Here is a 16366-nt window from a genome sequence, read left to right on the forward strand (position 1 = left end):
CTGCATCGCGTGGAGTAGTTAAATTTTCTCCTAGAGCCTTAATTTTTCAAATATATAGCAAAATATCTGCAAAGTTGGTGCATTTCGGGTGTCCTTTTCCCTTTGATCGTTGTTTAAACATGTTTAAATGCTTATAATTCAATAATAACTTATATCGTTTGAACACAAAAGATGTTCAAAGTTGAAAATTTGCATTTTTTTTCAAAATCGAATTTCTCGAAAACTGAGGGTGATGGCGATAAACGGTTTGCGGATTCGTTTTAAGCGAACAAAAATCTATAAGAAACGGCTATTGAATTTTACAGAACAGAAAAAAAAGTTTAATTTTATTGGACAGTGTAATTCTTTTCCCATATTTTACAATAATTTTAGGAAAGTGTCGGAATTTTCCTTAACACAAGAATTTTTGAGTTATCTGTAAAAAAAAGGGCACAATGAAATTGATTAAGTGCAAAAATATCAACTTCATCTTCTAAACAGAAGAAATTAGTTGAAAATTCTCTGAAGAATGTATTTTATCCACTGCAACAAAAATTGGATCTGGGTTTTTCAATTACAAAAAAGTTGGATCTGGGGTCCCCAAATTTTTTGAAGAAATCTGTAAGAGCTCTCCTGATTTCTTTAGTGCGCCCTCAATTAGTAATGAAATCAACCACACTATTTACAAATAAAGTCACAGCAACTATTTGGAAGGAATTCCAAATTTTTTCGTTGCGAAGAATTTCTAAAAAATGTGCAAAATTCGAAAACGCCACGTAAATGTATGTACGTATTCTGAAAAATATTAGCATTGCTCGTAAATAGAATCGAACAGTAATAGTGGAAGTACCTACTTAAAAAAATAATAACATTGCTTGCAAATATATTCAAAGCTTAAACAAATACGATCGAACTCATTCAGTACGAGTATTTCGAGGTCACCTTTAATATTGAAATTACATACAAAATGTTTGTGAAAAGTTTTTGGATTCTACTAATTTTTAATCAGGTCTAGAATTTTCAAACTCGATTTTTTCAAAAATAAATGCTCTTATAACAGAATTCATTCTACGTTATAAATTTGTCTTTGCAAATACAATCTTCTGTTTCGTGGTTGCACCACTCATTGTGGGACACACTGTATATTGTAAGTACACGTTATAAACTTTGAAGCTAACCTACTGGACTCTATCAGCAACGTTGGTGAAAGGAAGTAATTTAACTCCTTATCTAGGAAACCTTTTCATCTTTAAGATGGTTTGAAGTGCTGTAGTGAATCAATATTCTTAATACGTGCTACAAAATTGTCACAATCACGGGGGTCCAGAGACTTTTTTCCAGGGAGGGGGGGAAGGGGCAACTTTGGGATAATGGTTAAGAAAAATATACCCCTCTTGTTTTTTTTAACCCATTTCGTAGTGCCAATTTAATTAAAAATTTAAAACCGAAATTTAAAAATATTCCCCTTTTTAGTATAAACTTAATAAAGATCAGTTTTGAAAAAAACGATTTTTTTCTCAAAATGCGGGGGGGGGGCAACTGCCCCTTTTGCACCCCCCCCCCCCCTTCGCCCATGGTCACAATGAAAATATACAGCCCAATTAAAAAAACTTATAAAAGACAATATGTTTAAAAGTATGACGTTGAAAAATTTTCATATCAATCCTATCGTTCGCTCCATTAAAAGGAAAACTTTCAATCTCAAGTAGAAAGTTTGGAATCATCAAACGCAACGAAAATATTCAAGGTGGCCAGGTTAAAAGGAACACCCTGTATATGTATAAGATTTCGACGTCCGACTGCATAACAATCATGAAAATAATAGTGTCTGTATTATTTAAAGCTTTCGTTTTTTCATGTTTCTGATGATAAGATATGAAATACATAGTACGTTTCAAAGTTACTTTCGAATACAAATACACGTGAAACGGATGCCTAAGCAGATAAGATCTACATGCTCAGGTACAAAGTTTCATTTGCAAAATGTAATTAGCGAGTGATTGTATCTCTCCTTGAATACTATTCAACAAATCCATTTGAAATTGCACATATTTATGAGGAAATCAGTCTCCTCGTCTAAAAATAGAACAGAACCAAGGGGATCTTATCGGATCACATAAATAAAGATAAACAGGAACATTCAATTTTAAAACACATTAATATAAAATAAAGTACGTTAGTTTATAATCAAACATTGTCCATTTGGATTAACGATTACTAAACAGGCGAATTAATTTTCAATCGATATTTCAGCGCAGTAGGTACATTTTTCTAATTTATATTAATTATCGAGTTCACGAGCATTAAGGTATTTTTAAGCTTTCATTTGATCCCCTTGTGATGCTCGTAATTCTTCTTTCTGTTGAAAATTTATACTCGAGGAAAGACTTTAACAGCTAATAAATAAATTTGCATAAAAGTTGTGAAATAGTGTAGATAATATTTGTACAAATATTTACTTCTATAAAGACTGAAAATTTAATATTTATTTGCTTTATATTATATTGCATAAGGGTAGCTACTGTTTACACCACAAATCCTGCTTCATTCTTGGGTGTTGAAACAATATTACAAGATGATACTACCTGTATATAAATTATAAATAGATTTCGTTCTGCCTCAAAAGTAGGGGAAATACCTGGATCATGTGCAGACAGGATTTTTTTCATGTGATTAACTAAGTAACTAGTAGTAAACAGGCCCAGCTCGTCCCTATAGGCAACATTAGGCAGCTGCCTAGAGCGTAAAGTTGGCAAGGGGTGCAAAATGGTCTTTTCATTTTTAGCATTTTGTAAAATAAATTACTATAAATGTTGTAAGTCACGAATAAAAATTCAGGATAAGCTCATCAAAAAGTTCGAATCAATGCATTATAAACAAAGGGCGCCATTTGGCAAGTTGGCCTAGGGCACAGAAGAGGCTCGAGCCAGGCCTGGTGTTAAATAGTAATAATGCAGAGAAGAGGGGGATGTTTATTTGGAAACTAAGAACCCGACCGGATCGACCAGTTGTCGCAGTTATAAAAGGTGTCTTGTAACTGCTGGTACAATTTAAGGGGCGTTTCTAAATGAAAAAATAAATTAAATTACGACCCTGCAAGGGAGCATTCCCGTTTCAAAAATTCAGATTTTAATAAAACTTTGCGCGAATGTGGAGCATATTGGAGTGAGCAATTTCTATGTCTGCGGAGAATCACTGTGAAGGGGTGAAATCAACCCTTAAAGTTTTTAACCTAATTAAAGGTTAAACTCGGTCATGGTTTAATGTAGAAAGCCTGAAGCTCTATTCGTCAGATCATAGACCTTTTAATTATTGTCAGTATAACTTAATTTCGAGTCAACGAGCACCCCAAGATGATGGAACAGTACCAGTGGGTCGGAAAGCAAACAGACGAATACGTAAAGATTTTCCAATATTGAAAGTCAATTTATTATTTATAGCTGTACCAATTTGTTAAGGCCGATTCGTTATTCATACCTGCAGGAATTTGTTAAGATGAATTTATTATTTATGTGGGATCAGGAACCCCCACTACCATAAGAGAAGGACAGTATTTTAGGTGTCCGCCTCCGATCATTTTGATTTTTGGATATGTTATAGAGGACCGAAAAATAAGAAATACGTGTTTTTTTATTTTTCCCCGTTTTCATATTTGGGGGGTGAAAACTGCGTTCAAAGTTAGGGGTGAAAAATCATTTTTGTGGATTTTTGAAAATCTGGTGAGTCAGTCATATTTCGCATTCAAAGACACAAAATTCGTCCATTGACACTATTCCCCTATCTCTAATAGTTCTCGAGATATTCCACAAAAATGATTTTTCACCCCTAACTTTGAACGCAGTTTTCTCCCCCCAAATATGAAAACGGGGAAAAATAAAAAAACACGTATATCTTATTTTTCGGTCCTCTATAACATATCCGAAAATCAAACTGATCGGAGGCGGACACCTAAAATACTCTCCTTGTCAGATCGGGTGGGTGTCGGCGGTAGCCGAGGTGACTAAAGGTCTGCGCACACATACCAGTTCCGTGTCAGTACCGTTCCGTCGTGCCAGTGGCAAGAAGAAGAGACCCTCTGCTCCCCTCTTCTTCTTACCACTGGCACGACGGAACGGTACTGACACGGAACTGGTATGTGTGCGCAGACCTTAAGGCGGCTGGCCAGCGCGCAACGAAACTGAAGATCGCGGGTTCGAGTCCCGTTTCCCAGGCTCCCTTTTTTCCCGTGATCCTACATTTATACCTATGAAGAACCAACTAAAGAAGGAAGGAAGTAGAAAGGATTACGAACCTTGATGAAACAGTCGTTGAAAGACAAATTGTGCCTCAGGGAATTCTGCCATCTTCTAGTGTCCTTGCGATAATACGGGAACCGATCTGCGATGAACTTGTAGATTTCAGCGAGTGGGAGCATCTTGTCCCTCGACGACCAGATCGCCATCGCAGTTAGGGAAATGTACGAGTAGGGTGGCTTTTGATCGCCGTAAGTATCCCTCGATGGTCGAGGCATATTTCACTCCTCTCTTCACCTCGATCTTCGCAAACAGACACCGCGGATCTCTTCTTAAATCGTCACCGTCATTTCTTTTCATCGGGCACAACTTTCTGCCACATCTTCTCATCACATTCTCTTCCTCCCTCGATGTAGGGGCCAGTAGATGACGCGTGCACAGTTAGAGCGAAGCCAGCAATACCGCGTCACTTTCGACCTTTAGTTACCATTTTAGTCCCCAATCTCGTAGCTGCTGATAGCCGGCGATTCGCTCCGCACTGAGGGTCCTGCAAAAAGAACGTTGAAGAATTTTAGCATGATTTGATTCACAGGTTATTCCAGGGCAACGTGCAGCATTAACTTTTCACTGCGAGCTTGTCTTTTAGATACGTCAAAGTTTATGGGCTTACGCTCACAATCAGTCAGGAGGCCGGAAAAGTTGTGATATTTGCGAATTTTTTTCTCAGAAACTATAAAACTTTATTCAAAAAACTTTTTTTTGTTTGAAAGGTAATGGATTTAGCTATGTCTCTGAATTTTTGCGTCCAAAAATATTTATTAATAACAAAGTTATTTACAATCTCCTAGATGTCCTGTTCGAAAGAGGGATTTGCGGTGACCACGATTACTCGGAAGTGGGTGATCTAAAGTCGAAAATTCAAAAAAATTTAGTTAATATATTAAATTATCTAGTCCTTGAACGATTGGTTTTTCGAAATATTGATTTAGGACAGAATGGGAAATGTTCAAACGTAAACTGTCGATTTTCGACCACAATGACACTGAATTTTCATGATTGTAAATAACTTTGTTATTAATAAATATTTTTTATCGCAAAAATTCAGAGACATAGCTAAATGTTCTACCTTTCAAACAAAAAAGAGTTTTTTGAATAAAGTTTTATAGTTTCTGAGAAAAAAATTCCCAAATATCACCTTTTTCGACCTCCTGACTGAACCCCCTTAAATTAATATCACATCGACGTCATCGAGCCTTGTAAAAGTGGAAGAATTCTTGACTGGTAAAATGAAATTAACTGTTCAGGGTGAAATCACTGTACTGTATTTTCTCCTCTACTCCAAAGTTCTACATTTAAGGAGTACAACTACCAAAATATCTCTGATCAAGTAACGAGGGAACAAGTTGGAGTGCAAATGCAGTAGTGAATGGAAGTATTTGGAACATATACACTAGGGTAGATGTACCATTTGTGGCCATTGTACTGTTTTTGGCCATGTGCATAATTATCGCGGTTTTCTTAGCTTGAAATTACTTACAGACACATAATTATGTATAGAATTGCACACCGTAAATATTTTGTTGAATACACCGCCAGAAATATAAGGTTACATTTATTGCTGAAAAATATTATATTTTTTAAGAAGTGGCCAAAACTGGTACAATACCTAAAAGTGGCCACAAATGGTGCATCCACCCTAGCAACTAAATAATAAGTGTGCCATCATAAAGCAATAACGTGCGTTTAGTATGACGTAACCTTCCCATTATTTTTAGGATAAATAATTATTAGTTCGTGATTCCGCGAAATGCGCAGAATTTACCATTTTTGCCATTTCGTTAGAAAATTGGCAATTTTTTGCCATTGCCCCTTACAGTCAATGCAACTACTTAAATAAATGGTAAAAGGGGGTTTACCTCTCAATGACCCATGACTGCTCAGTTAAGTTCGGGACGACTATGGTCGTATATCTGCGTCATGTGTGTGATAAGTACCAAGGCACGTGATCTGCTCGTAAAATGGAGGGTCGTGATTGATTCATAGCTAGGGAAGTGGCCAAAATCTTTTATCCCTAATACTATATGGATAGCGCGAGAAATGCAATGGCCTGCAATTTGTGGCACAGCCGTGAAGGGAGTATTTACTACGGCAAGGTTGCCAAGCAAAGAATTATTGCAACATTTGCCTCAATTACTCCGCAAGAAACAGGAAACACATAGAAGTCGTTTATTGCAAAGCTTCACTCTTGCCAATGGTGATTACTGATTACATCAAATACTTCGTGGCTGTGTATTTTTGGTTATTGTTCCGAATTATATACGTACGTACATGATAGGACGTGTAATTTTTACAATGTGGATAGGAAATCATATGTTTTGGTACGTTTCCAGTAACTCTGGAAAGTACTAATTCCAAAAAATGGAATTTCTGTCTAGAAAATACTAATACAGAAATTATAATATTTATAATTAATTTATAATTAATTTATAAGTAACTCTGGAAAGTACTAATTCCAAGAAATAGAATTTCTATCTAGAAAATACTAATACAAAAAATATAATATTTATAATTAATTTATAATTAATTTATAAGTAACTCTGGAAAGTACTAATTCCAAGAAATAGAATTTCTATCTAGAAAATACTAATACAAAAATTATAATATTTATAATTAATTTATAATTAATTTATAAGTAACTCTGGAAAGTACTAATTCCAAGAAATAGAATTTCTATCCAGAAAATACTAATACAAAAATTATAATATTTATAATTAATTTATAATTAGTTTATAAGTAACTCTGGAAAGTACTAATTCCAAGAAATAGAATTTCTATCTAGAAAATACTAATACAAAAATTATAATATTTATAATATTATTATTTCACCATTTTACTGTTTCATTTATTTATTCTTACTATTATGGGTAACTGTCCTGACTGTGTTACTTACTATTTTCGAAATGATAACATGTTCAAAAACTGAATCGATAATTTCGAAAAGGGGATAAACCCGATTTTTGGCAATATTCACTTTTTTGCATTTCCCGCTTCTTCAGGCCTTCTCCTGTCATTATCTTCGGGGAGATGTCAAATCTTCGTACTTTAAAGATTTCAAAGATTTTTATGCAGCTGCAATAAGTTGGCCTACGACAAAGTTTGAAGAATGTGCAGAACAGGACTTCTGACCCTGATTACATCTTTCATTTTATCCAAGTCCTTATCAGATTTTTTGAAAACTATTTAAATATAATGAGTTTGAGTAAAATATTAGTTTCGTATAACCATTCCTACATTTTATGCTCTTAAATAACCCCTCAAATTCCCTGTTCGATATCATTTATTTCGTAGAGGGGATAAGTCCAAACAGTAAAAAATGAAATTTGGCAACCTTAACAATTTTCAAAATCAATGAAATTTCACTGGACGCAAGATAAAATATTTCTGTATCTCTCAGATAGTTTTTCAACCTCACGTTTTTGAAGGGAAAACGCCGTGGAACCCATTCTGTTATCTCTCAAGAAATGTAAGGAACATAATCTCGACCAGCTGGATAGTAACTAGAAGCAAGAACATACCGCGAGGACTTCTAAAGATCTCCTCGTATGAAACTCTTTAATTAATCCTCCATTCATCTGGGAGCTATGTAAACCCTCTGACTTCAACTCTGGCTGATTCAGAATTGTAAAGTTGCGCCTAGGGAGACTTGGTTACATCCAGTGAGATCGGGGTCAAGTGCCCTTTCGAATCTACATAACTGTATTGGTTAACACCCTATATGTAGAATTCGCGAGTTTGATTAAAATTCTATTCGGCAATTTTCTCTAACCACTCTGAGACCCGCACCGCTAGTGTGTTAACCCCGTGCATCATTGCTAATTTAACCTTTCAATCATTTATCGCGACACAATACACGGAATACTAGGTACTGATTAATAAAAGCTTTATAACCATAAAAATTTACAAATGTCCCGCCCCAATTGTATCGAACCTTTAATTTAGAGGTAGGTACAAGGTCGCCTAACCCAGACCTAACTCAGACCTAACCAACACTTTCTGCGGCTCCCTGATCTTGCGTCTGGTCCGTCCGAATCCAACAGCTCCCTGATTTTGCATCAGGTTCGTCCGTAAGATTTCCACACTCCTAGCAGCTGCTTGGTTTGAGACCAGGTTCGTTTGCGAATTCTCCAACCTCTGGGCAGATCCTGGACTATACTATAGAGTTCTTCCGCAAATTTTATCCCAGTGACACCACGATTTCGCATCACGTTCGTTCACGAAGTTTCACTCGCCTGAGAGTTTGCGCTCCCTGACCTTTTAATCAGGTTCGTCCGCGCGTGATTCCAGTCCTAGAGGCTCCTTGATTTTACATCAGATTCTTCCTCGTTTACAATAGTTAGGGTCATCATACGACCCGGTTTTACCCGGGTCACCTTAAATCAAGAATTTTGGCGGAATTCTACAAAGAAATTCGGAATAACGAAACATTCCTGAAGAAAGTTTTATGTACAGATAAATTGACTTGGCTCCCAAATAGATTGTTGCCGTACTTGCAATTACTATTGTGCTTTTCTTTGTTGTTAGCTTTTAACCACTACAATAAAAGTAAGTCGATTTTTTTCACCTGTCCCGGTTCGCAGGACCGTTTTAAGATCGCCGTAGACCCTAGGTATTTTTGCATAAAAACGGTATTTGTAAGCCCTTTCAATTTTTAGGCTTTTTTAGGCCCCTGCAGTTTCATAGGCTCTAGACACAGTGCCTACTATATAACAAACTGATAAACCATATTCCTTAAGAAATACCCCCGTCTATAAAAAGTTTATTGAACAGTATATCATACACAGGAACCGTATTAGGTTAAAATGGTAAGTTGTGATGTTGCTCTCTAATTTCTGTCACCCTAACTGTCAGTTTCATATTATTGTTTTAAAACGGGAAATACCTCCTCTCGCGCTGCTAGCGGTCCTGTTTCGAAACACAGCCGAGTTTCATTAAGCTGAGGATTAAACCCACCACGTAACAAGTTATTATCTCCGGATCTTGCGTCTGATTCACCCTGTATATGTAAGAAGCTGTGCTATGTGTTTTATGTTTTTATAGCACAGCCAGACATAGCATAGCATAGCATAGCACAGCACAGCACAGCACAGCACAGCACAGCACAGCACAGCACAGCATAGCACAGCACAGCACAGCACAGCGCAGCGCAGCGCAGCACAGCTCAGCACAGCACAGCACAGCACAGCACAGCACAACACAGCACAGCATAGCGCAGCATAGCGCAGCACAGCACAGCTCAGCACAGCACAGCACAGCACAGCACAGCACAACACAGCACAACACAGCATAGCACAGCAGAGCACAGCAGAGCACAGCAGAGCACAACAGAGCACAGCAGAGCACAGCACAGCACAACACAGCACAACACAGCATAGGACAGCATAGCACAACAGAGCACAGCAGTGCACAACAGAGCACAACAGAGCACAACAGAGCACAACAGAGCACAGCAGTGCACAACAGAGCACAACAGAGCACAACAGAGCACAACAGAGCACAGCACAGCACAGTACAACACAGCATAGCACAGCACAGCATAGCACAGCATAGCACAGCATAGCACAGCAGAGCACAGCATAGCTTAGCATAGCATAGCATAGCATAGCATAGCATAGCTTTAGCTTTTGGTGAAAACGGTTGATAAGGATGTATTGAAACTAATTTTTTTAAAACTTAGCATAGCATAACTTAGCTTAGCTTTCAGGTGGATTCTCAGTTTTATTTAAATATTAATTGTATGGGCATTACAACTTTTGTCTCATTTCTCGTAAAGTTAGTTTCTTGGCACCTATCCCCCTTTCGAAATTTTCGACTCAAAGGTGGTCAGAGGAAGGTTGGAACTGGAACACATATTTTTAGCTGTAAAGCTGGGAATCCACCGAGAAGCTAAGCTATGCTATGCGATGTTATGCTATGCCATGCTACGTTTTAAAAAATTTAGCTTCAATACATTCTTATGGAACCGTTTCCACCAAAAGCTAAGCTAGAACATAGCATCGCATAGCACAACTTAGCTGAGCTTCCCGGTGGATTCCCGGCTTAATGCTAGATTTCATCTATTCTGTTGGTAATACTGACCTATTTTAGAACATTATTCTTTTTGATCGAGCTATTTGATTTTTCTTAATCTTCACATTTTAAACATTCTTTTAACCGCTACTCCAGGTCTCCATTAAAAGCATTCTATTTTATCATTGTGTTAACATAGACCTGTGTTGAAAAAACTTTTTCCAATATTTTTTTTCAGTATTTAAAAACACAATAAAGATTTCAGACCCCATTTCATTTTTCACAACTAAATAATTTCATTTAACCGCATGTTAAAACAGAAACCTTCAAAGCAAGTTGCAAGAAAGCTGTACGTGATGGAGCAACTCTGAGGTTGTTTTTACATTTAGAAGTCCAAACTCCTATAAAGCCAGCACGTATTTTTAAAAAAGTTTTTATGACCCCAAACTTCTGCAGCCCTGTGTAATTAATAACACTATAGCTGTCCTCATCCTAGTAGTTGTTTAAACGTTTATTTAAACATTTTGTTCATAGCAAGAGCACGTAGCATTGCGTCTTCAGAAAATATACAAACTGTAATTACTATTGACGGAGGTCATTCAAGGTCATTCTTTAATTAATACAGTACTTTTCAGGGAATGTACTCGTCTATGGGATTATAGCTAGAACTATCAATTATTTGTGTGGGAATGTCGTAGTGTATTTGCACGCATAATGGGACGTTCTCAGATCAGTTGCTTAAGATTTTCTTATCTCATGGTTCTCTACCCATTTCAAACATGGCTGTGGCGTGGTTCAGTGGATAATTAGCAGGAAAAGTGTAACAATAGTGAGCCACATTCTTGGTGCAATTATGGGCATGATATTATTATTGCGAGAGCGTCGTGAAAATTGCAAAAATGTGGCATGAAAAACGATGGGAGACTTTCAAAGTAGAGATACTAAAATCAGAGTAGGTATATTAATGTATGTCTCATAAGTTGCGTGTACAAAGTTCGTTTTATGAATTTAAGGGGTTTCCCTATTGGGCCTCACACTATTGTCTATAGTGTGGCGGCCTGAAAGGAAGGCGATATTTGGGGATTTTTTTTTAAGAGAAAGCATGAAATTATATTAATTAAATATACTTTTATAAAACAAATTGATGTTCATAAATTCCCATTTAACCAATTTTGCCGCCCCCAATTTTGCTGGTCTGCTCTCCCTAGTTCGTTTCAGGGTTGCCAACTCTCCGGTTTAGCCCGGAGACTTCGGATTTTGAAGCAAATCTCCGGGCTCGGTTTTACTGGAAAAATCTCTGAGTTGTAGGAAAAAATGAGATAATAAGAAATTGTGGTATTATACAACGGTATTAATTTTATATTAAAAAAAATAGTTATTAATTAAAAAAACAGATAATTTAAATTCTGAATTGTTTGAGCTTAAAATAATTGCACATTTGTTTTCCGGATATGCGGGAGCAAAACTTTCTTTGCTTTTTCTATCTCCGGGTTTATATTCGAATCTCCAGGTTGGAATGTGTGGCGCTCCGGGATTTATATGGTGATACGTTGGCAACCCTGGTTCGTATTCGTAGAGTTACCTAAAATTTGTATACTATTTACTCTCGTTCCTCACCTACCCCACATTGAAATGAAAAAACGCGTTTGTACACCGTGAAAGAGCAACAACCCCTCAAAGGGGTATCCTAGCCGCACTGGATTCCGGATTTAAACCGGCTACGTAACAGGTTATTTTCTCCAGATCTTGCATTTGAGTCACCCTGTATATGTAAGAACAAGATTGATTTATTTAAATGACTAAACGTTGAAATAGATAGAAATCAGTAAAAGGGTTACAGTTTCGAATTTATTATTGTGTGTATACAGGGTGGTACCAATAACAATTACCACCTTCAATATTTCCGGAACCATGAAAGTAAGAGAAAAATTTTCGAATTGAAGTTGTTTGGTACGAAATGGGCCATCGTATTATTATAACAATTTTTTGCAGGTGAAATCGCTTACGAGCAATTTTTCCCTTGCTTCCATAATTTACCAGATATCAAGGTGGTAACTCTTATTGATACACCCTGTATATGGAATGTAGGGAAAAAAATTAAAAAAAACTTTTAGCCAGCTAATCTTATACATATGCTTAATAATATTATAATATTGGAATAATCACTTTTTTATTATGAATATTATTGTGTGATTTGAAAAAAGAATGTTGAGTTATGAAAGAATGTATTTTCGCAAATATTGGATGTCGAATGGGCAGTTGTGCACTAACTACATCTTAATATATAAAGCAGAAAGTGTTTGTGTGTTTGTCTGTCGCCTAAAAACTTTCGAACGGCAAACCAGATGAATGTGGCTATTTTCACAAAAAAAGTAAACAATTTTTTTGTTATAAAATCAGAATCTAAATTTCGGGCGAAGCCGAGGAGTACAGCTACTAATACATGTCCGCAAAATTTGAACTTCGTCCATACTTGTTAGCAAACACTGGTAGTGATAAATAGGTTAGTTACAAATCAAGAAAAAATTTTGTATGCAATTTAAAGAACATTCTTCTTATAATATGATAGTCTCAAAATTGGAAATACGCTAATCGTTAAATATACTGCAGTAATTGGTAAAACAACCAACATCATATATTATGTTAAATTATTATTTTCTCAGATTCAATATAAAATAAGAAACTTATTAATACGCAAATAGTTTGCATTTTAATAAAAATTTATTACTCAGATATGTAGCCATTTATAAATAAATCTTATTATAATATATAAAATTAATTAAAAGCCATAATTTTTGAGGTTAATGGTATTTACTAAAATAAATTGAATTTCAATTATAGGGGATCCTTCTTTTCGAGTTATAGCAAATTTTATGTTGCAATAACTGTTTCGGCAGGCGAAGTCAAGTACAGGCTTCGAAGTTCCAGTAACACCTGGAAATGTCGAAAGACTAACGGATCAGTGACAAGACATACAGGCACGCATTGAGATGCAAGGTGGTCGTTCTGAGCATCTGTTATAAAGGTAATCCATTACCGGTTGACGGGACACATAACTGGCTACAACTCGTGAAAAAGGTCGAATGGGACATATGTTTACATAAACTATTCATGTTATCTTCAAGTGCTGCATTCATCTCCGAAATAAGTCCCGCATTACGAGACTCGGTGTGCGTATAAGTAGTGCATAAATACTTACACGTCACACGCTTCGAAATGTGTTTTCACCAATTTCGAATAAAATTTAATCGTTCAAAATTTCCCCTAATTTTCTGTTTTTGAGCACATGTCCAGTGAAATGTTATCAACACTTACGTTTGAAAATAAACATCGCATGCTATTCGTACACAATAAAGGAACCTTCCGCAGTTCGATAAAAAATGTATCCTACTTTTTGGAGGTCCACTAGCTTTTCGAGACGCTGTTCCCTTTCGCATTACTCGAGTATTTCACACTTCCGAGCGTCAACAGTCGGCCGATGCCTAAACAACTCGTCAAGACCCACCGTTTGAGATACGACTCATTAAAAAGGCGCCTTTTTTGTTGCTGAGCCGCTTCTCGTAAATTCTAAGAATCCAGAGGCGGGAATGTGCCTCGCCGCTGCGGCAAAAGAAGGCGGAAGGATCGTCGAGCAACCGAGCAAAAAAAGCAAACCGACAACCGAGGGCGAAGGCCAAGCAAGGCCAAGGAAGAGGATTAAAAGCATTCATAGCAGCGTTGTTTGTACAAAAAAAAACTGCGCACAGATTTCTGCATTTGTGGCAGTTTGCTGATTGGCACGAAGTATACAGGGTGCAAAAACATTGTCAACTACTGTACAAGGGACATTCCATGCGAACTCAGACAGATTTCAGAGTAAGTTTTCGCAGATTGCTGAAATTTGAATATGTTGTAGTCTTTAGTGATATTTAAACGCACCTCAAAGGATTTTTCAAAATTTTGAAAAATGTCGATTTTACAGCTGTTTGAAGTTAAGTGCTAACTTTTTTCAATACATTATAGCTATGGAAGTAGTAAACGGATGGAGATGAGCTTTATGGTGCTTATAGAGAAGACATTGAAGTTTTAAGAAAAAATTATTTCAGTTTAAAAAAAAAATTTTTTTTAACTAAATTTGTGCGATTATTTTAAACAAATGCAGGTTTTTAACATCGAAAGCGATTTTAAAAATCTGAAAAATAGGAGAATATAGTTCTATCCTTCCCCTTGATGGACAAATTTTCAAAAATATGGACATTTTAAAATTGGCGCTGTAAAAATTGCCGAAAGTTGACGCTGCGTCGCTCAGCACCGGCTCGACTGGTCGGGCCGTGCGGTACTCGCAGCGGCCAAGCGGCTCTACCTGATATTCTCACACAGGATTCTCGAAAATGGTAAGTATTTAACAAAGGCACTACTGATAACGATAACAACTTTATTTCCTGAAATCGACTAACTCTCTTCGAGAACTGTAGAGAACTGGCGGGTCCTGCTAGCTCACTCCCTCATACTGGAGCCGCTCGGTGGCGCCACAGTCGGGTCGTCACTTTTGGGCTACGCTGACCGACTAGTGTGAAATACTCTAGGCGTCGCCGTGATGTCACCACAGATTCTTAATCAGCAAGGGCGGTATTCTCAGTCGCTACTTATTCTTAAGCAAATGCTTAAGCATTCGGCATCATTTACTAGCTACTAGGTTAGTAGAGCATGCTTAAGCATTTGCTTAAGAATAAGTAGCGACTGAGAATATCGCCCTAAGAGTGTGGCTATAGCCGGTAGCAGATTTATGAAAATAAATTAAAAATTCACAAAATGGCGGGACTTTGAATTTAAAACTCATTTTTTCCGTGTTTCTTTTTCATCTTTAAATGGCCTTAAACTTGTGAAAAAAAACTATTTCGCCTTGATTCTGCTACCGGCTAGAATTATATGTTTTCTGAAGGTGTACGCAAAAGATGGACCAGATTGCCTCACTAGAAGTTGAGATATCGTGTGTACCACCATAAAGAACACCGTTTTGAGAAAAACCCATATCTCCATTAATTATTATTATATATGACTGAATTTTTTTTTACAAGTTACTGAAATGTTAGTAAATACGTGTGGGTAATGCTTATCGGTAAGAATTGCGTAATTGTTTTGTGGGTCGTCCTTAAAAAGAATAGAGGATCTCGTCTCTCTAGACCCCCTTAACGTGGCAGAGGTAGTTAGAGACATAATATATTAAATACGAATTCTAGTAATTAACTCAGTTATATCATATAACTCAATTTATCCCCATAAGGGAAGTGCACAAGGTTCGAGACCCCAGCTGCATCTTTTTCAAACCCTCGATATTAGTATGCACTCGTGCGTAAACACGAAACAGTACCTAATCGAGTTGCAGTGTCAGCTCAACCAGTGACGGATCCAGGGGGGTTTGGAATGTGTAAATAATTAATGTGAATTTAATTGTCTGGGCCATAGTGTCAGATAGACATCCTACTAATCCGACTAATATAATAAATGCGAAAGTGTGTTTGGATGTTTGGATGTTTGTTACTCAATCACGTCGCAACTACGCAAGAAGCTTTGGTATACACGTAGTCCAGGACCAGGAATAACACATAGGTTGCCTTTTATCCTGATTCTTTTAACTGATCTGGACAAAATTTTGCATAATTACTCTTCAGCACCCGGCGGAAAATATGGAGTGCCATGAAGTCTGGGAATCCCACTTCTTTCCCCTTATTTCACCCCCTTGAAATTCTGTGACAATCAAAGTTTTACCCGGGTAACGCCGGGAACTTTAAGCTAGTATTCAAATATAAATCGAAGCAAATTTTAAATCTTGCAAAAGAAGGTTCGAAAATGTACTTATGTACTTCTACACAGTTCACCCCCTCCAAGAAAGGCTCCTCGAAACGCTGGTGAGCTCAACTTAGGGGGACTAGGCAGTGAGAAAATCGATTTTTTATTGCATTCTTCGAAAGTACTATCTTTTCTGAATAAAATGCCGCTTTGTTTATAGTAAAATTCGCAAAATTGTAGATTTGGCAGCTAAAAACGTCAAGCGGCAACCTATAGCGCCGCCTTTGCCCAGAAACTTTAAACACGTTTTTCTCGAATAT

The 16366-nt window shown here is 36.9% G+C and overlaps 1 protein-coding gene across 1 annotated transcript in view; it reads right to left on the minus strand.

Annotated features, from left to right (window-relative positions):
• LOC143377209 (uncharacterized) overlaps positions 1-16366 on the minus strand; it is a 40420-nt gene that overhangs the window by 11110 nt on the left and 12944 nt on the right. Inside the window, exon 2 of the mRNA XM_076828262.1 lies at positions 4271-4758. Coding sequence (XP_076684377.1) covers positions 4271-4489 — 219 coding nt within the window. The 5' untranslated portion in view covers positions 4490-4758. The remainder of the gene's footprint in view (positions 1-4270; positions 4759-16366) is intronic.

Source organism: Andrena cerasifolii, chromosome 15 (assembly GCF_050908995.1).
Source record: "Andrena cerasifolii isolate SP2316 chromosome 15, iyAndCera1_principal, whole genome shotgun sequence".
In the NCBI taxonomy this organism is placed as follows: Eukaryota; Metazoa; Arthropoda; class Insecta; order Hymenoptera; family Andrenidae; genus Andrena; species Andrena cerasifolii.